The 21,322-nt window shown below is 36.4% G+C and overlaps 2 protein-coding genes and 1 pseudogene across 2 annotated transcripts; all 3 read left to right on the top strand.

Annotated features, from left to right (window-relative positions):
* Positions 1-424: 424 nt before the first annotated feature.
* Positions 425-13,064, top strand: LOC144544044 (indole-3-acetate beta-glucosyltransferase-like; annotated as a pseudogene).
* A 1,803-nt stretch (positions 13,065-14,867) lies between these two features.
* Positions 14,868-17,187, top strand: LOC144544222 (indole-3-acetate beta-glucosyltransferase-like). Its single transcript, XM_078292650.1, has 2 exons — positions 14,868-15,557; positions 16,324-17,187. The coding sequence occupies exons 1-2, from the start codon at positions 14,934-14,936 to the stop codon at positions 17,074-17,076; spliced, it is 1,377 nt and encodes a 458-aa protein (XP_078148776.1). The 5' UTR covers positions 14,868-14,933; the 3' UTR covers positions 17,077-17,187.
* A 1,419-nt stretch (positions 17,188-18,606) lies between these two features.
* On the top strand, positions 18,607-20,996 carry LOC144544043 (indole-3-acetate beta-glucosyltransferase-like). The gene is made up of 5 exons (XM_078292463.1): positions 18,607-18,668; positions 18,758-19,199; positions 19,570-19,747; positions 19,845-19,933; positions 20,976-20,996. Exons 1-5 carry the CDS (start codon positions 18,607-18,609, stop codon positions 20,994-20,996), a joined length of 792 nt encoding a protein of 263 aa, XP_078148589.1.
* The last annotated feature ends 326 nt before the right edge of the window (positions 20,997-21,322 follow it).

Genomic DNA, 21,322 nt, shown 5'->3' with positions numbered 1-21,322 from the left:
ACTGTGAATATATATATTTAATAATTGAATGAGATGGAATGAAATGTTAGAAGAAAGAATGTAACAAATGACAAAATTGACCATATGCTGTCCGAACCATTATATTGGTATTTTCGTTATTCGTCCACTACCGTTTCGTTACCCGTTAATCATAACGGGTACACTACAACAAAGTAGACACTTTTTGCGAGAGAAAAAACGTTTTTACGACGGTCGTCCGTCGCAAAAAGAAAAAAACTGAATAATGAGAGTAGTCCGTCGCAAAAAGTCATTTTTTATCCTCGCGAAAAGTGTCTCATTCTTGTTGTGGTATGGGTAGGGTAGGATAAGACAAATTCTTAACGGGTATGGGTAGGGTATGAGTAAGATTAATTCTTAGTGGGTATGGGTATGAAAATGGTTCCACCCTCCCCGTATCGTACCCATTGACACCCTTAACCCCATGTTGCAGTTTGCTAAGGATCTGGCTTCCAAGGGTTCAAAGGTCACTTTAGTTACCACCTCATACATTACCAACTCTATTAAAGCTCAGATCGGCAACGTCTCCATTGCCTCCATCTCCGATGGCTATGATGAAGGCGGGCTCCAATCATCTCCAAACCTTTTGGCTTATATTGACTCACTTGAGGTTGTTGGTTCAAAGGCCTTAGCAGAACTTATTGAAAAATACAATCACTCAACCGAGCCTTTCACGTGCATGGTCTTTGATACAATCTTACCATGGGGTGATAAAGTAGCACAGTCTGTCGGACTACCTAGCATCGGCTTCTCGACACAATCTTGTGCTGTAAGTGCCATTTATCATCAGATTAACAAAGGGCTCCTTCATGTGCCAGAGCCGGGAATAAGAGTAGAGTTGTTCGGGCTACCATCGATGGTGCGTGCAGATTTTCCATCTTTTGCATTTAAGGATGGATCAGATGCGACTCTTGCTGCATTTGCTCTGAATCAATTCAATGGTACAAAAGATGACTGGGTTTTATTCAACTCTTTTGATGAATTGGAGTCAGAGGTAACAATCTGAATCGCTATATATCGTACTTAATTTAATTTAAAGGGAAAATTGGTTATTTGTCACTCCAAAACTTTCAAATTGTAAAAATACTATTCTGAAATTTGAAATTGTAAAAATGCCACTCCAAACTTCATTAATTTGTAATTTTATCACTCCAAATAATTAATGACTAAAATATATATCCTCCCTTCTTCTTCTCCTCTTCTTCTTCTCCAGCCTCCTCTTCTTCTCTTGCCATGGTAAAAGGCCGATTCTTGTCTGTTTGTTGTTTTCCACATCAGTGTTCTTATTCATACCTTACGCGTCTCACTGTTCTAGGAAGAAATGCATAGTTAAGCAAATGGGCAATAAATGCAACAATTACTTGGTCTACTCTTCCTACAGTGAAGTATATTTTTCAAATATCAGGTACAAAATAAACTAACAAAGACAACCAAGATGAATACAAATTGGAACTAATGTGCTGTGTTAAATCAAGCCAAAAGAAATAGTGCTAAATTTTCTAACGTGTGAATTATCTGTTTGATTCAAGTTAATAATATAAAATTCATCACTCCAAATTTTAATTCAATCTAATTGGAAATGCACAGAGGAGGCACGAGGGAACCATAAATACCAATTGCAAGCTTCCAACTACTCATTTATTTTTTATTAATTAGTCAAATTGAAGTGATGAATTTTATATATGATGAGAAAAACAACAAACAGACAAGAATCAGCCTTTTGCCATGGCAGGAGAAGAAGAGGAAGAGAAGAAGAGAGAGTATTTTAGTCATTAATTATTTGGAGTGGCAAAATTACAAATTAATAAAGTTTGGAGTGACATTTTTACTATTTCAAATTTCGGGATGACATTTTTACAATTTGAAGATTTTGGAGTGACAAATAACCAATTTTTCCTAATTTAAAATGTTTGCATGTAGAAATAGAAGTTCATTTTTATGTGAATTGAGATTTCAGTGTTGTACCATCTGCATATTTATTCACCGGTACTAACAAGGACAGAACTGCCATGCAACATATGTTGCAAATGCATGTTGTGACTAAGATTATGTCGAGAAGCGATAACAGTCATACGGAATACTTTTTGCCTACGGGTCAACCACCACCAAATACAGGACTCCGTATGATCACGTGCTTATTGTCCATAAAATTAACTCTGAATAAACTTAAAATTAATACATGGTTCTGCAAGGTGCATATTTGAGTTTGTGCTTGATGTAACTAGCTAGGCTAACCAAGGGGCGCTCTAAGTGGTTCATGAATGATCATGAGTTGGAAATGCATCGGACAATAAAAATCATTCCTCTTAGGTGATTTAGTAAATCCAGCAAAAATAGAAAGAAATTTTGTCACATGCAACATTCCTCTTATATTCATCTGATAAAACAACATCAACAGCTGTCTGGTTTTACCTTTGTGCATATCTCTTTATAAATCAAAGAATAGAATTATAGAAACATTGCAGATAGTATGTGTTCACGTAACCATTTCGATCTGAAGTTTGTTAAAATGAAAAACATCATGTGCATGCTTCATTGGGTATATTTTATTATCAAATATTAATTTAATACTTACACCTTCAATAAATTCTCATTATAATTAAATAAACTTTTCCAATTTGAAGTCGATGACTGTACTGAAGGACTACTTTCATGCAAGAGCCATCGGCCCGTGTGTGCCATTTTTACCAAGGGACGATGGGTGCGGAAATGCATACGGCATGAGCCTTTTGAAACCGGAGGATGATACGTGCATGAAATGGCTTAATGCAAAACCTGCTAAATCGGTTGTGTATGTCTCTTTCGGTAGTTTCGCTTCCTTATCAAACAAGCAAATGGAAGAATTAGCTGAAAGTCTCAAAGCCAGTGGAAAGTACTTCTTGTGGGTTGTGAGAGCAGCTGAACAGAAGACACTTCCAAAAGGTTTTGTTGAAAATTGTCGGATTTACAAGTTGTCACAACAAGCTGTCACAACAAACAAGGAAAGATGTAAGCAGGAAGGAAATCTTCAAAATTCGTATGTAATATTAGCTAAGCTGTAATAGGCCTGTGATTGATTGTATTGTATTTATTGTATTATAATTTCTAAATATAGATAAGGAGAAAAACAGAAATAAATAGAGGTAGAGGCGGAATGTATAGGATATAGAAAACAGAAGAAAAACCTTGTAAAATTAATCTTTCTGATAAATAAAATTGAGGGAGGGAAGGGATTTCTTGGGAGGATTGTGTTCTCTAGATTGAATCATGGTATCAGAGCCTTGGTAAGATCTCGCTAGTCTTCTCTTCCAAACAAAACCGCTGCCAGAAACGACTCTGGTAACAGCACCATGGCCGAAACCAATACTCTCATTGAGAAATTAACACAACTAATCACCTTGCAGCAAAATCAATTACTGGCTATGCAACAGCCAAGTAATACACCACCACAAGCCCCAGTTCATGAACCAACCTTGCATACAAACCTAATACCCATAAAACTCGATGGAAAGAATTATCCATTATGGTCTCAATCCATCCGCATGTGCCTTAAAGCTCGCGAGAAATTGAAGCATATCACGGCGGCACCTCCAGCTGAAAGTGATCCACTGTTCCCACGGTGGGACATTGAAGATACCGTGGTCAAAGGGTGGATATGCAACTCACTCGACAAGAACCTCTACGGCAAGTTTCTGAGATATCCCACGGCTAAGGAGGTGTGGGACGCAATAGCCACAACCTTCTATGACGGAAGTGATTCCGCTCAGGTATACGATTTAAACAAAAAGGTGACCAAAACCAAACAAGCCGGTAGGTCTGTAGAAGAGTATTATAATGACCTTCAGGACCTATGGTTAGAAATAGACTTCCGACGTCCAAATCCAATGGAGTGCACAACCGATATAGAAAGGTTTGCAAAATTTTTACAAGAATCAAGAGTGTACTCTTTCTTGGATGGGCTTGACGATAAATTCGACAACGAACGGGCCAGCGTGCTGCAAATGACCCCGTTTCCTTCCCTTGAACAAGCCTTTGCTCGGGTAAGGAAGGAAGCCACTCGGCAGGTTGTGATGCACACAGGTGTTGAGGCCGAACCCCAGCTCTCTGCTGCCATGTACTCAAAGGGACACAAAGGTATTGATAAATCTCATTTAAAATGTACTCATTGTGGTATGACAAAGCACACAAAGGATCAGTGCTTCAAATTGGTGGGATACCCGGATTGGTTCAAAGACCGGCGCAAGGAGAAGGGGAATTGGTCGGGAAAAGGCCATGCTTCTGTGGCCCGAACAGATCTGGCCCACGCACCACAAATCAATCACCCGGGTGCTGGCACGGGTCCTGGAGGCGCTGGAGGCGCTGGCACGGGTCCACTTGGCGCGGGGCCACCAACCAGCTACCTGGGCGCGGGGCCACCAGCCAGCCACCTGGGCGCGGGCACGTGGTACCAGGTTCCAGCCGAACCACCTGGTACACACCGTTTGGAGGCGAGCAGCAGTGGAGCTGACAAGAGACAAGGTGCCGATAATGGTGCTGGTAATGGATCGGACCCCATCTCATCAGCAGGTAAGTTTTTTTGTTCGGACCATAATTTGGGAAGAAAGGAGAGGGTAATTTTTAATTCAGCCCTTGAGAATAAACCAAATAATGTTCTGTGGCCAATTGATGTTACTAAAAATGAGCATGTTTTTAAAACAGACCCTGGAAAAGAACTTAATATCAGTGCAATATTTAAACCAAATAAAATTTGGAGTCCGAACCATGTAGATATCCAGAATATTGATGGTGAGACAAATTCAAATATTTTAAATTCGGCCAGTGCCTATGCAGCATATCAAGAAGGTACAGGTAATAGTATTACATGGAAAAATGATAATGAATGGGTACTAGATACAGGGGCTACAGACCATATGACATTTGATAGAAATGACCTCATTAATTTCAAAACACCTAGAAAAACTGGTATTGTTAATGCAAATGGTATATGCTATCCTGTCAGTACAGCAGGGGATGTAAAATTATGTCCAAACTTGACACTCCAGAATACATTAGTTGTACCATCTTTATCCTCTAAACTAGTATCAGTCGGCCAATTGACAAGGGAATTAAATTGCATGGTCAACATATTTCCTAATCACTGTGTGTTTCAGGATATCAAAACCAGGGAAATTTTGGGCCGTGGTACTAGGAGAGGCGGGTTGTATTATCTTGATGGTTTGAAGACAGGCGAAGCATTACTCAGTACTGACTCGAGGGAGAGAGAAAGTGAAACTTTATTATGGCACAAAAGATTAGGTCATCCATCGCTAGGGTACATGAAAAAACTTTGTCCTCAGTTATTTAATTACAATTGTGAGAGAATTTTTTGTGAGACATGTATTAAGGCAAAAAGTCACCGGTCTAATTATCCGCTAAGTAATACTAAGGCATTAGCTCCATTTGATTTAATTCATACTGACGTATGGGGACCATCCCCAATAATTTCAAAAGCTGGTTATCGATGGTATATAATATTTGTTGATGATTTTTCAAGATTAACATGGTTGTATTTATTAAAAACCAAAGAACAGGTAAAAGACATATTTAGAATATTTTTAACTATGATCAGAACGCAATTTGAGAAAAATATCAAAGTAATCAGAAGCGATAATGGAACAGAATATATGAATAGAGAAGTGCAAGAAATACTTCAAAATAACGGCATAGTACATGAGACATCATGTGTAGGAACGCCTCAACAAAATGGTGTTGCAGAACGAAAAAATAGGCATATACTTGAAATTACGAGATCTCTTTTAATTGAAAGAAATGTACCAAATATTTTTTGGGATAACGCAATTACATTTGCTATATACCTCATGAACCGCATGCCAACACAAGTCAATTATTTTAAAACACCATTACAAGTTTTTTCTGCACACCTAAAAATTAATTCGATTTTAAATTTACCTCCAAAAATTTTTGGGTGTATAGCATACGTTCATCTTCAAAAACAATACCGATCAAAACTTGAACCACGAGCGGAAAAATGTATTTTTTTAGGCATGGGTCAAAATCAAAAAGGATATAAATGTTATAGTCCAAATACACGGAAATTTTTTATCACCATGGATGTAGATTTTATAGAACATGAACCGTATTTTAAACTTCCACAAAATCCAATTCAGGGGGAGAAGGTAAATATATCTGAGGAGGAATTGAATTTTGACTTTTTAGATTTCACAAGATATCATGCTTCTTTAGATTTTTCTACCCCTGTATTATATCAAACTTACCAAGAACAAAATAATTCCGAAGAGGAAAGCAACCAGGACTTAAATAATGAAAGTGAAATAAATCAAGAACAAAATAATTCTGAAGAGGAAAGAAACCAGGACATAAATAACGACAGTGAAATAAATCACTTGGAGACACACGGCACCATTATTGAAAACCAAGAAGAAATGATAATACAACCCGCCGATGATCCAACACGGCCTGGCTCTCCATATGAGGTAAGTTTCTTTGAACAAAGATTTATATTACCACCAAGAACAAATAGAGGGAAACCACCAAAAAGGTATGTACCTGAAGACGGTTCAAGCACAGAAAGATACCCAATTGCAAAATATACAACAACCAATCACTTAAGCGAACCACTGAAGGGTTTTGTAAACCAAATATCATCAATAACAGTCCCAACAAAACTAGAAGAGGCCATAACAGACCCGAAATGGAAGAATGCAATGGACATAGAAATGAATGCACTAAATAAAAACAATACATGGGAAATCACCAATGTACCTAATGGCAAAAAAACTGTAGGATGTAAGTGGGTATATACAATAAAGTATAATGCACAAGGAAAAATAGAAAGGTATAAAGCGAGATTGGTTGCAAAAGGATACACACAAACATACGGAATTGATTTTCAAGAAACTTTTTCTCCTGTTGCTAAGTTGAACTCTGTTAGAGTCATTCTATCTATTGCAGCAAATTTAGAATGGCCACTGCACCAGTTTGATGTGAAAAATGCGTTCCTACATGGTGAACTAGAGGAAGATATCTACATGGAGATGCCGCCAGGGTACCAACCACCGAACATGGCGGGTAAAGTATGTAAACTGAAGAAGGCGCTGTATGGGTTAAAGCAATCACCACGGGCATGGTTCGGGCGGTTTAGTCAGGCCATGAGGGGATACGGCTATACCCAAAGCAATTCAGACCACACAATGTTCTACAAGAAGAGCGATAAAAAAATTGTTGTTCTTATAATTTATGTTGATGACATAATAATAACAGGAAGTGATCAAGATGGAATACGAGAATTAGAGGAAAGGTTGTGCAAAGAATTTGAGATGAAAAATTTGGGTGGGTTAAAATACTTTCTGGGGATAGAGGTAACCCGGGATAAAGAAGGAATATATTTGTCACAAAGAAAATATATACTTGATCTTTTATGTGAAACAGGAATGCTAGAGTGCAAGCCGGTTGATACACCAATGATTCCAAACTTGAAGTTAGAAGCCTACACGGATCATACACCCACCAATGTAGACAGATATCAGAGACTTGTGGGTAAGTTGATTTACTTGGCTCACACAAGACCTGACATTGCGTATGCCGTAAGCGTAGTGAGCCAATTCATGCACTTCCCCAAGGAAGAACATCTAGAAGCAGTAATGAGAATTCTCAGATATTTGAAGGGCACACCCGGGAAAGGTATAGTGTTTAGAAGAAATTCACATCTTCAAGTATCTGCATACAGTGATGCAGACTGGGCAGGATGTGCTATGGACCGAAGATCAACGGCAGGTTATTTCACATTTGTGGGGGGAAACTTGGTCACATGGAGATCGAAGAAACAAAATGTGGTGTCTCTGTCAAGTGCAGAATCGGAATTCAGAGGGATGGTGAAAGCAATTTGCGAACTCCTATGGATAAAAGGATTCCTAACTGAACTAGGATTCGAGCCAGAATCCGAAATGAAATTATTTTGTGATAACAAGGCATCTATAGATATTGCCCATAACCCGGTGCAGCATGATCGAATGAAGCATGTTGAAATTGACAGGCATTTCGTTAAAGAGAAGTTAGAGACTAAAGTTATATCTTTGCCGTTTGTGCGATCAAATGAACAACTTGCAGATATATTAACTAAACCTGTAGTAAGTAGAATTTTCAGTGAAACAGTTAATAAGCTAGGAATGAAGGATATGTATGTGCCAACTTGAGGGAGGGTGTCGGATTTACAAGTTGTCACAACAAGCTGTCACAACAAACAAGGAAAGATGTAAGCAGGAAGGAAATCTTCAAAATTCGTATGTAATATTAGCTAAGCTGTAATAGGCCTGTGATTGATTGTATTGTATTTATTGTATTATAATTTCTAAATATAGATAAGGAGAAAAACAGAAATAAATAGAGGTAGAGGCGGAATGTATAGGATATAGAAAACAGAAGAAAAACCTTGTAAAATTAATCTTTCTGATAAATAAAATTGAGGGAGGGAAGGGATTTCTTGGGAGGATTGTGTTCTCTAGATTGAATCAAAAATCCAGGAGAGAAGGGTCTCGTAGTGACGTGGAGCCCACAACTGAAAGTGCTAGCAAATGAAGCAATTGGATGTTTCCTCACACACTGTGGTTGGAACTCGACCTTAGAGGCAATAAGTTTTGGCGTGCCGATGCTGGTTATGCCACAACGGACCGATCAACCGACTAATGCAAAGTTGATAGAGGAGATGTGGGGTACTGGTGTTAGAGCTAAGGTCGGTGAAGAAGGGCTCATACGAAGGGATGAGATTATGAGATGTGTTGAGGAGGTTATGGATGGAGAAAGAGGATGCCAGATTAGGGAGAATGCAGCAAAATGGAAAGAATTAGCAAAAGTTGCAGTTAGTGATGGTGGAAGCTCTGATAATACTCTTAATGAATTTGTAGCTTATGTCAATGAAATGGCTAAGAAGCATCAAGCTTCAAAAGGTTTTTATTTAGGTAATTAAGGGGGTCCTAGATCTTCCTTCTTGATTGGAGGGCATATGTTTTGGCTTTGAAATTTAGAATCTGAACTTACAATTAATTGGGAATGTCATTTTCAGCAGACTTGAAGAAAGTCATTTTCAGCAAACTTACAATTTAGAATCTAAACTTAAAAAGTGTTGCATGTGGACATGTGGTGACTTGAAGTTTGGTTAATGTTATGCTTAGGAATGTCATTTTAATATTAGATATCTATTAGTGGAGATGAAGTTGAAATTTCAGCAGATAATATGCTTCTTAAAAGTTTATTAAAAGTCTTTGAATCAACAAGTGTTAAAATATAAGTTAATTAATTTTCTACAGGCATTTCTGATGTCCATTATTTGACATATTCACTGATATAAACTTGTTATAGAAAACTGAACAAATATTTAGGTAATTATTGCCTTAAGTAGCTGATGGGGCAAGGACATTAGTTTTACACTTGCCTATATGTCTGCGCTTAACATCAATACTGTTTTTGTTCCATATATATTTTTTTTTTCTGGGATTAATCTTTTGAGATATGAGATCAATTTTTCTGGGATTAATCTTTTGTTCCATATATACTCTTAATGTTCTTTTGTGCCTATATGTCTGTGATATGAGATCAATCTGCTTTCTGTGGAGGATAAAATTTCATTTTATTACTACAAATACCTTGTGCGCGCACTGATTCTACCTTCATTATTCTTCCTAAACACTTTGCATTGTATATAGTGGAGGGTTTCGCTGCCTCCATTTTTCATGCCTACATTGGACCTCCAAATCTAAATCGTTCATTAACAAACTTGATAAACGGACCGGCTTAAAAAACTAACCTGCGCTCTTTTCTTTCCAATTCATCTCCAGTTTCCCTCTCTCTTCATCTCTCTCCAAATCGTCTCCAATTCACCTCCAAATCGCGCCTCTCTGTCTTTGCTCTTTCCTTCCCCATCACATCCCAACCCGCGTCCCCCTGGCGCTCCCCCCCTGCCACTCCCCCCAGCTCCCCTCCATGATGAAAACTAACAACTTCTCTACAAGTTAGACGAATTAGAGATGAAGCAATTTGAGATCTGCTAATTTGAAATTTTCTTTTGTATTTGATAACTTTCTTGATTATTTTTGTTGAATATGCTAAAAATTACCTGAATTTTTAAGCTGGTACTTGTTGTCACTAGTTCGTACTAGTGACAACAACTACATTCACGACTTAACCTTGGTTTAAACATTTAATACTTAGAACTCAGAAAATTTATACTTCGTTATCATATGAAATGTTGGATGTTCTTGCCATACATGATAAAAGAAAATGTCAGTATTCTTTCCATGTAAATAAAGAAAACAATATGGCAAATACCCAGTCACATTTATTGTCACAACCCAAATAATCGACAACTTGCCGTGGCACCTAGGTCAAGTGAGTCACAACAGCACACCCAACTAGATGTCACAAGGCACAATAGTACTTAAGGTTATGGCAATACCAATGCTCAACGCTGCCAATATTCAATATAGTCTTTCAACATAAATATCATACACATGTTGAAAACAACACACACATATATATATAAGTTTACAGTCTTTTCAATATTTACTAAAGAAACTTCTCGTGCAAATCTGAACAAAAGGCAAACTAAATGAGAAGTATCCAAGTGCAGCAAGCACTAACAAAATGACTGTATAACTAACACATACATATATGTAAAGACTATACCGAAATCTATACAATGTGGCAGCCAATGCTCTTGCCGTCTAGTCCCGATACTGCTACACTTTGCTCCTAAAACCTGAAATCCACAAAGTGGACAGATGAGAGATTTAAACCTCACAGTGCAGTATTTAGTTTCTGTCGTGAGATCCTTAGATCCAACCAAGCAAAATGAAAACCACATCAAGTACAACAATAATGTAATAAAAATATTTGACAATCAAATGAAACAATCACAATAAAGATTAGTCAACTATTATACACTTAACACAACAATATGCCAAGGTTAGGTTTTTCACAAGACCACATAGGTTCAGTTCTAGTAGTTTAAAGAATACGTTTATGTTTACATACAAGACTTTATTATCTCAACCATACTTTTTATTATCACTTATCCAAAGTCGAATAGAACCATTGTTCTATGAATTACTTTTCTGGAACTTTCAATCTGCATCACACACTACATGTTCAACAAATATAAAACATAGGTCATGCACAGCCCAGCTATGCGGTACTCAAATAAAGGTGCCTACACAGCCCAGCTATGCGCTACCCGAATAATGGCGCCTACACAGCCCAGCTATGCGCGCTACCCGAATATGGCACCTACACAGCCCAGCTATGCGCTACCCGAATAATGGCGCCTACACAGCCCAGCTATGCGCGCTACCCGAATATGGCGCCTACACAGCCCAGCTATGCGCTACCCGAATTTCATGCTTCAATTTCAATCAAAGTACATACGAGACATTCCTTATGCAAGAAAATCAAGATGTTCTATAAATGCAAGTCATATTCATATTTCTATTTAAGTTCCCTTTGATGCATAGCTATATATAAAAAAAAAATTCAGCAATGTTCATGAAGAAATTTTAGTCTTCATTTCTAACCAGGGTACATAAAAGACATACTATATGCAAACAAATCAAAGTGTGCAATCAATGCAATGCATATTCACATTTCTATCTAAGGTTCCATTGATGCAAAGCTAACAAAATTTTAGCAAGATTCCTGACAAGTGCAAGGTTCAAATCACGTCATAATATACCATGGATGAAATTTGTACAATATATATATAAAAATTGGGTCAGCACAATGATGAATTAAACATGCTTACTATACAACTCCAGTATATTGGTAAGGCTCATGCCTTGTAACAAACATGCATCTCAGTAACTTAATAAATAACTCTAAGAAAGCAAGCATAAACCCGAATCAGCAATGACAAGCTATGCATGCACAAGTGTTCAACAGAATTTGTATCTGAGATGAAACAAAACTGAGTAATTTCGACATCCGCACCTGACACGTGATCTATTTACCAAGGCGATATCGTTGCTCTATTCTCTATCGTCAGGTCACTGCTCCATCTTCTTTCATCCCTCTTTCTCCTCCTTGCTATATTATCTCCTAATCACCTCCTCCCGTTAATTTCCAGGACCCCAAATCCCCAATATAAGTTTTGCCCCCACCCCTTTTCAGTCAGTGGATTCCCCAAGAATTAAATAAAACAGAACCTTTTTCCTCCTTACCCCCTTTATCGTGTAGGGCCTTCGTTGGATTTGTGGAGTTAGGTGGTAAAAAAAAATGACTTGTCCCATGACCAACAAGTGTCCCCATGTCATGCTTCCAAAGAAATTTATTTATATATTATGTAACTATTCTACTTATTTACTATTGTTATTACCATACAAATATTTGACTAACTAAATGAGTTTTCCCATGACCAACAGGTATCTCCATGTCATGCTTTCAAAGAAATTATTTAAATATTCTACTTATTTATATAAATATCCCGCTTATTACTATTGGTATTTTTATAAAAAGATTTGCCTACTAATATAATATTCAAAACAAGATATAGTTCAAGTAAAAAAAAATTATTGTTTAATTTATACTTAGTTCATCTATTTACTTTAAAATCGTAAAATTGTATTTTGACATGCTATGTTTTTAATTACAAAAATAAATCATAATTTATTTTTTAAAATTTTACACTTAACTCCTCTTTTCATTTACAGTTAAAACTTGACTCCTTATGATTTTATATTTTAAATTTTCAGGATGTTACATTTATCCTTGAACAGAATTTCAAATGAACATGATAATTCAAGAACAACAAGAGAAAGAAAACAATATAGCAATAGAAAAACAACGATTTGAAGCAGTGAAAGAAATTAGGTTGGCTCTGTCAAAATTGTTTATAAGCATATTGATTTGTGCCTTTGGACCCAGATTTAAATTTTCTTTGTTCTTTTGATAACTATTTCATTTGTTCCAGATGTAGGATAGGCATCGCACTGGCTTTCATGAAAGACAGAAATGTTAGCCCAGTTTGTCCCACTGGACTCCACCTGGATGGCATGTGCGTATGATGTCATTTGAACTCATATCATTCTTTTTAACCTGGTACAATACATTAACAAAGGAAATATCTATATCCTGAGAAAGGAAGTCTGCATTGCAGTTTTGTGCAAGGCTTGTTGGTATCTGAGTCTTACATATATATATCAATTAATTGTAAGCATTTGCTGGGATTATGGCAACTTTCTCAAATTAATTGTGAGTATGTTAGCCCAAACCAAGGCTAAAATGCCATGGAATGAACACTGGCAACTTTTTTTTTTGTCTGACAGTAAATGCTACAGATAAGATCAGAATTGGAGCAACTATCTGACTAAGCAACATTCACTGTTAGTGCTATGATACGTTAACTTTTACAGACTTGATCAATTTTCATGACTAATTTCATCCTATTAAAAAGAACCACTGCTTCTTTGTTCAAACCAGCCAACAATTTGACATAAAAATAAACGGAACTCACAACATTTCTGGAAATATTACTTGCATAATTACTACAAAAGCTATGCACTAATTGTCAATTTCGATTTAATTGGGACAAACATTCAGCTATTACCAATCCATGATACGTTCAGCTTTAATATTGTGCTGTTACTGCTGTATTTGAAATGGAAAGGAGCTTTGAAAGGGGAAGGGAGGCGGCTGGAGGTGTTCCTTGTTTTCGTGCGAGCTCAGGAAAGATGAAAGCCAGGGAGAGAGGAGCTAGGTGTTGCGCTAGCGAGGAGAGAGCGCTGAGAGGCATGAAAAAACAGAGGAAGTGGAACCCTTCTCTAGATTATATATAGAGTTCTAACATGTTTGATGCCTAAGCTGAAAGAATTAAAATATCATTTTACTATGTGCACAAAGAAAAAAAGTAATATATATCGTACATGGAATTCTATATATCTTATTAAAACTTTGTGCTTGATTTTACAAGTCTTTGAAATTTGAAAAATTGAGGAAAAAGGTTATATAATAAGATATGAACTAGCTCATTGTATATGAATATTACAATGAACAAATTAAGATGTACTGTATCTTCTCATTTAATTGTAATGTACTGAATAACTGAGATTCTTTTGTTTTCTTCTAACTAGTTTTTTTAAGAAAATTAGTAACTTTTTTTTAATAAACAGCAAAATTATGTCTGAATCTAAAGACACAAGTTCAGAATATTATCCAAACTCATGCACATATATATTTTTGTGTCCTTTATAATTTAAATTCAGACAGACACTTCTCAATGAATGCATGCATAGTTTTGTTATTACTTTAGAAAAATGATATTATTCTTGTACAATATAAAGGGAGACGTAGATAAAAGAAAAAAAAAAACTTTCTTTGGTCCGGGTTATTAACACTTTAATTCTTTAAGGGTAGTGGAAGAAAAGAATTAGAGAAGGAATTTAGAAATAATCTTATTTGGCTGAATATTATAAAAAGATAAAATTAATGGAGGATGTTTTGCCCATCCTTTAATTAAAAAAATAATGGAATATACAGTGATATCTAGTAAACCTAAATTTTGGTTTCTTTTCATTCATTTCTACCTTTTACCTCTCTTTTTCTCCTTTTTTATGAACCAACCAAGATATATAAAAAGAGAAATAAATAATGAGTGAAATAATTACTGTTTCTTTATTTCCTATTTTAACTCCAAATAAAGTAAACTCAGTTAAAAGATAACCATATACCCTTACTCTTTTATCAAAAATATTGGTAAATGCTGCCAAACTCTTCCTTCCGTTTTAAAAATCTCTCTCTTAAAATCCTTGGCAGAGGCTGCCAAGTTGTTCCTCTCTTTCTCTCTTGAAGATCTCTAGCTTCTCCCCCCCAAGCGTGCCGGCGCCTCTTACCTTCAAAATCTAAAACAACCAAAAAATATTCACAAATTTTGCAAGATGGCTCATGTCTTGATCCTTATTTACCCTATCCAAGGCCACATCAACCCCATGTTGCAGTTTGCTAAGGATCTGGCTTCCAAGGGTCCAAAGGTCACTTTAGTTACCACCTCTTACATAATTACCAACTCTATCAAAGCTCAAATCGGCAACGTCTCCATTGCCTCCATCTCTGATGGCTATGATGAAGGCGGGATCCAATCAGCCCCGAACCTTGTGGCCTATAATGACTCACTTGAGGTTGTTGGTTCAAAGACCTTAGCAGAACTTATTGAAAAATACAATCGATCAACCGAGCCTTTTACGTGTATGGTCTTTGACACAATCTCACCATGGGGTGATAAAGTAGCACAGTCTTTTGGACTACCTAGCATCGCCTTCTCGACACAATCTTGTGCTGTAAGTGCCATTTATCATCAGGTTAAAAAAGGGGTCCTTCATGTGCCAGAGCCGGGAATAACAGTAGAGTTGTTCGGGCTACCGTTGATGGAACGTGCAGATTTTCCGTCTTTGGCAGTTAAGGATGGACCATATCCAACTCTTACTGAAGTAAATCTGAATCAATTTAATGGTACCAAAGATGACTGGGTTCTATTCAACTCTTTTGATGAATTGGAGACAGAGGTAAGACCAAATGGATCAGTATATACTTAATTTAAAATGTTTACATGTAGAAATAGAAGTTTTTTTATGTGCTTTGAGATTATTAATTAGCGTTGTACCATCTGCATATTTACTCACCAGTTAATAAGCACTGAACTGCTTTGCAACATATGTTGCTAATGATTGTAGTGAGTAGGATCGATCGAGGCAGGTGATAACAGTTATATGGAATATTTTCACCTACGGGTCACCCACAAACAGCAGCATGCCATATAATCACGATTTTCTATTGATAAATATGAACTCTGCATCATGATTCAACAAGGTGCATACTTGAGTTTGTGCCTGATACAACTAGGTTAACCAAGAGGCGCTCTAAGACGTGCATTGATGATCCGGATATCGAAATTGCATCAGACAATAATAATCATTCCTCTTAGGTCAATTAGTAAATCCAACAAAAATAGAAAGGCATTATCACATGCAACATTCCTTTTATATTCATCTGATAAGATTAACATCACAGTTCTGGTTTTTTACCTTTGTGTATATCTCTTTAGATATCAAAGAACAGAAACATTAATTACAGATGGATAGTATCATAGTACGTGTTCAGTAATTCCCAGTGGAAGATTCAATGTAAAGATTGATACTTTTCATCCAAAATTCGTTCCAAAGAAATATATATATTGATCATGTGCTTCATTAGGTATATATTATTTCGAAACCTTAATTAGTACTTGCCCCTTCAATAATTCTCACCATAAACTGTTCCAATTTGAATTAGGCGATGACAGTCCTGAAAGACTACTTTCATGCAAGAGCTATCGGCCCATGTGTGCCATTTCTACCAAGGGCCAATGGGCCCGGCAACACATATGGCATGAGCCTTTTGAAACCGGAGGATGATATGTGCATGAAGTGGCTTAATGGAAAGCCTGCTAACTCAGTTGTGTACGTCTCTTTCGGTAGTTCCGTATCCTTAACAAATAAGCAAATGGAAGAACTAGCTGAAGGTCTCAGAAGCAGTGGGAAGTACTTCTTGTGGGTTGTGAGAGCAGCTGAGCAGAAGACACTTCCAAAAGGTTTTGTTGAGAATCCAGGAGACAATGGTCTCGTAGTGACGTGGAGCCAGCAGTTGAAAGTGCTAGCAAATGAAGCGATCGGATGCTTCCTCACACATTGTGGCTGGAACTCTACTTTGGAGGCAATATGTTTTGGCGTGCCGATGCTGGCTATACCACAATGGACCGATCAACCAACTAATGCAAAGTTCATAGAGGAGATGTGGGGTACTGGTCTTAGAGCAAAGGCAGGTGAAGAAGGGTTCGTACAAAGGGATGAGGTTATGAGATGTGTTGAGGAGATTATGGATGGAGAAAAAGGATGCCAGATTAGGGAGAATGCAGCAAAATGGAAAGAATTGGCAAAACTTGCAGTTAGTGACGGTGGAAGTTCTGATAATGCTCTTAATGAATTTGTAGCTTATGTCAATGAAATGGCTGAGAAGCGTCTAAAGCTTCAAAAGGTTTGTATTTAGGTAATTAAGGGGATCCTAGATTTGCCTTCATGATTGGAGGACATATGTTTAGGCTTTGAAATTTAGAATCTAAACTTATGATTAGTTAATAACAAATGCAAACACTTTTAAGTATTCCATGTTATGACTTGAAGTTTGGTTAATTGCATGCTTGGGAATTTCATTATAATGTTAATTAGATCTCTATTAGTGAACATGAAGTTGATTTTTCAGGAGATAATGCTTCTTAAACATTTTTAAAAAAGTTTTGGAATAAACTAGAGTGTTACATAATAAGGTAATTTTCTACAATCATTTCTGATTTCCATTATTAGACGTATTCACTGACATAAATTTGTTCGAAAACTGAACAAAACTTAGTTTAGGGAATTGCGCGCATTAGCTGATAAGGCAAGGCCATTAGTTTTACACTTGCCTATATGTCTGGGCTTAACAATATCAATATGTACTGCTTATGCATGTGCTGATTAATGGAATAATGGAATGACATATATATATATTGGATTAATGGAATATCAATCTGCTTTCTGCGGATATATTAGTATTCCTAATACCTTATGTGCTGATTCCACCAATGTTTTCTGGAAATAAATCTGCTGTTATTATGATCCCAACGGTTGATCTTTGTTGAAATTTGCGCATGAAAAAATTTCTTCATTGAGATTCACACATGGAAAATTTGAATGGTTGGGATCAAAATAACAGCTGATTTATTTCCTGTTTTTCAATTCCTTGATTCAGTGCTTTGTCTATTTGCATCTTTAATCTGTGGTTCTACTTAATTAATTTCCTTTTTTTTAATTTGAAGAATTTTAGCATGATAAGAAGAACAACAAAGGGGAAAAAATAAATAAAACTTTCTGTGTCATTTTCATATCGTCGCTGCCCCAGGGAGCAAAGAAAATTCTACTAATACTAATTAATTAATTGCTATGTTGTTGATATATATTTTATATATATAATTTGTGAAGCGTTTAACACTTTAATTTCACTGCAGTGATGGCTCCTTTCCAGCCATCTGCTTTTCATCTAACGGACTGTAATTAATCTGAATCTCTCCTCTTGACACGTGGTTTCCATCTAGGTTTTAGCAAAATGCTGGTACCAAACAGCCCAAAACAACACTCTATACAAACCAAAATTAAAACCATATCTGCACATTGAATTTGATCAAACTGTTTTATGAGCAAATAAAGGACATCTTCATGAACAAACAGAAACAAATTTCATATTTTTCTGTTTTTTCTACCATTTCTGAGTGTATTTTAAAGTTCAGTACCAAGCTGGTACATGGACTCTCTCACAAAATCAAACATCTAACATTGCTAGAGGTCTCAGAAAAAACTTAAAATTTTCTAGAGTCAAAGCTTACACTCTCAAGTATTTCAACTCCAAGAACACAAATTTTGGTCTTGTAGATTGGCCTGTCTTGAAAAATCCCCGCTCTACTTCTCTCTCCCGGTCTCCCCCGAGCTCTATAACCATCCCCTTCCTCTTCTAAAGCTAGAAAATTTGTTCTTACGCTCGACCATGGCAGCTCATGTACTTGTCCTTCCATTCCTTACACAAGGCCACATTAACCCAATGTTGCAGTTTGCGAAGGATCTGGCTTCGTAGGGCCTAAGAGTTACATTAGTCACCACCTCTTACATTAAAAATTCTATTAAATCTCAAACCCCAGCACCAATGTCTCCATTGCCTCCATCTCTGACGGCTATGATGAAGGTGGGCCCAACTCAGCCCCAAACTTTCAGACACTTGTACAATCATTGGAGGTTGTCGGTTCAAGGACCTTAGCAGAACTTATCGAGAAAGAGAACCAATCAATGGAGCCTTGTACATGCATGGTTTTCGATATGCTTATGGCATGGGGTGATAAAGTAGCGCAATCTGTAGGACTACCTAGCATTGCCTTCTCGACACAGTCATGTGCGATAACTTCTATCTATTATCACTTCAACAGAGGAAGTCTTGATGTGCTCGAGTCCGGGGCAGCTGTTGACATGTTTGGGCTACCGCCAATGGAGCGGTCTGACTTTCCATCAATTGCATTGAAGGATCGGTCATATCCGGCTGTTATTGAATTTGCTTTGAATCAGCTCAATTTCAACAAAAAAGGCTTGGTCTCCTCAATTCTTTTGATGAATTGGAGATGAAGGTGGGTACTTAATTTGAGCGTACCATTTATTTGTAGGTATTGATAATTTGAGATCAATATAGAGTTTCTTGTTTTTTTTGAGGAATCGAATCGATATTAGAATTTCTGAAAGATTAATTAATTCATATAGAAATTAATGTCTATGGTGCACGACTTGAACATGTTTAGTCTTGTACAGTATACTGTTGTGCATAGACATTTTCTTTTTGCTTTACAAGTTAAAAATTAAAAATTCATCACCATAACCTTAGTAACATACTAATGTAGTAATCTCCTAAAAGTAGAACCATTTCAATCAGAATTCAGAGATCTTACTATAATTATTCCAATAACAGCCTATAGCAAGCTTCAAGGACTACTTCCATGTAAGAGCTATTGGTCCTTGTTTGCCATTCCTACCAACAGCCAACGGTAGCAATGCTTATGGCATGAACCTTTGGGAACCCGAAGATGATGCGTACATGAAGTGGCTCAATGCAAAGCCAGCTAACTCAGTTGTGTATGTCTCCTTCGGTAGTTTTGTCTCCATACAAAACAAGCAAATGGAAGCTAGAACTAGCTGAAGGTCTCAAAAACAGTGGAAAATACTTCTTGTGGGTTGTGCGAGCAGCTGAGCAGAAGACACTTCCTAAAGGTTTTGTTGAAAATCCAGGAGAGAAGGGCCTCGTAGTGACGTGGAGCCCGCAACTGAAAGTGCTGGTAAATGAAGCAATTGGATGTTTACCTTCAGTTACAATGGAGCATATACATACATACATACATACATACATATATGAATTATTTAATTTTCTACTTTAACTGCTAAAAGAGAAAACATCCACCTGCTCTTTCGAGAAGGGTTTACTAGTAACTGAAGACAATTATTTCTATCTTCAGTTACTAATCAAAAGTGACATCATTGAACCAAGAAATAATTTCTGTAACTCTTACAAGAAATGTAAAGACTAAAAAGTCTAAATTCGCCTTAATCATATAAAAGATCAATCGTATAAAATTTTCAATGCTCATGAGTATGAGAGTTAATTTTACACCATTAATTCACTGCATGTTGGTTTGTCCCTGCTTATGCACCGTACTCCCATAGCTATGTTTTTGTAAGGTTAGCGGCATATATAGACCTGCTAACAATTATATTAAAGGAGAAAATTATTTACAAAGACCAGGGGCCCGTTAGCTATCTTTTACAGCGAGGTAACTTAAGGTGGGGATGAACAAAACAAATACTCTTTTATTTTATCAATTCTTTTCCAAGGACATAATGCAATTTATTTTATCAATTCTTTTTTTTTTTCTTTTGAGAATAAGCCCTTGGGCAATTTTTATCAATTCCAAACGGAAGAAGCCAAAATTAGTAACTTTTTCTTTAGTCCGTACCTAACTATACACGTCATCAACATGTGTGCTTCGAGCAGCTTAAATTATTCTCCGAACAGCTCAATAATTTGTAAATGACAAAATTAACCTTGTGCTGTCAATTTTCATAGTAATTCCAGCTGACTAATTCTTGTACGATCCAAATGTATCGTTAATTTTACATATTTTAGTATTAAAGTAACTCCTTTTGTATATAATTGTGTCTTCTCTTTCTTTTAATTGTCTGTATTTAATGTTATTTTCGTACTTTTTTCAAACTTATAATAAAATTTGTCTTTTTCATTTGAGGATTTGGTGAAGCCAAAAAAAAAAATGGAAAAGTATTTTCTTATTATAATATTCATACTTTTTTATTCTTATTTTCTAGAATTTAGTCGGCAGAATTTGAGTTGCTTATTTTTCCAAATAGTTTTTAGTTGCTTATGAAATTAATACTAGAAGCTAATCTCAATGGCAAAATTGAAAGATGCATAATCCTCGCTAAAATTTTTGGACTAAATGATATGCTATTTATTTTCACATTACACACACCATTTAAGAAAGTATATTTATGTTATCTAATTCTCTAGTTATCAAATAGTTTTGAAAGGGCAATTTTGTCCAAAAAGTTTGACAGGAGTGTTCCCAGAAAAATGAATGGTGCGACCAATATACCCTCGCGTATTATAATAGGATTTGTAGACACCAAATCCCCTGTTTGGATCTTCTCTAGAA

This window comes from Carex rostrata, chromosome 26, assembly GCF_964058835.1.
Source record: "Carex rostrata chromosome 26, lpCarRost1.2, whole genome shotgun sequence".
Taxonomy (NCBI): Eukaryota; Viridiplantae; Streptophyta; class Magnoliopsida; order Poales; family Cyperaceae; genus Carex; species Carex rostrata.
The sequence above is the reverse complement of the archived record's forward strand: the minus strand, read 5'-3'. Positions and strand labels throughout refer to the sequence as shown.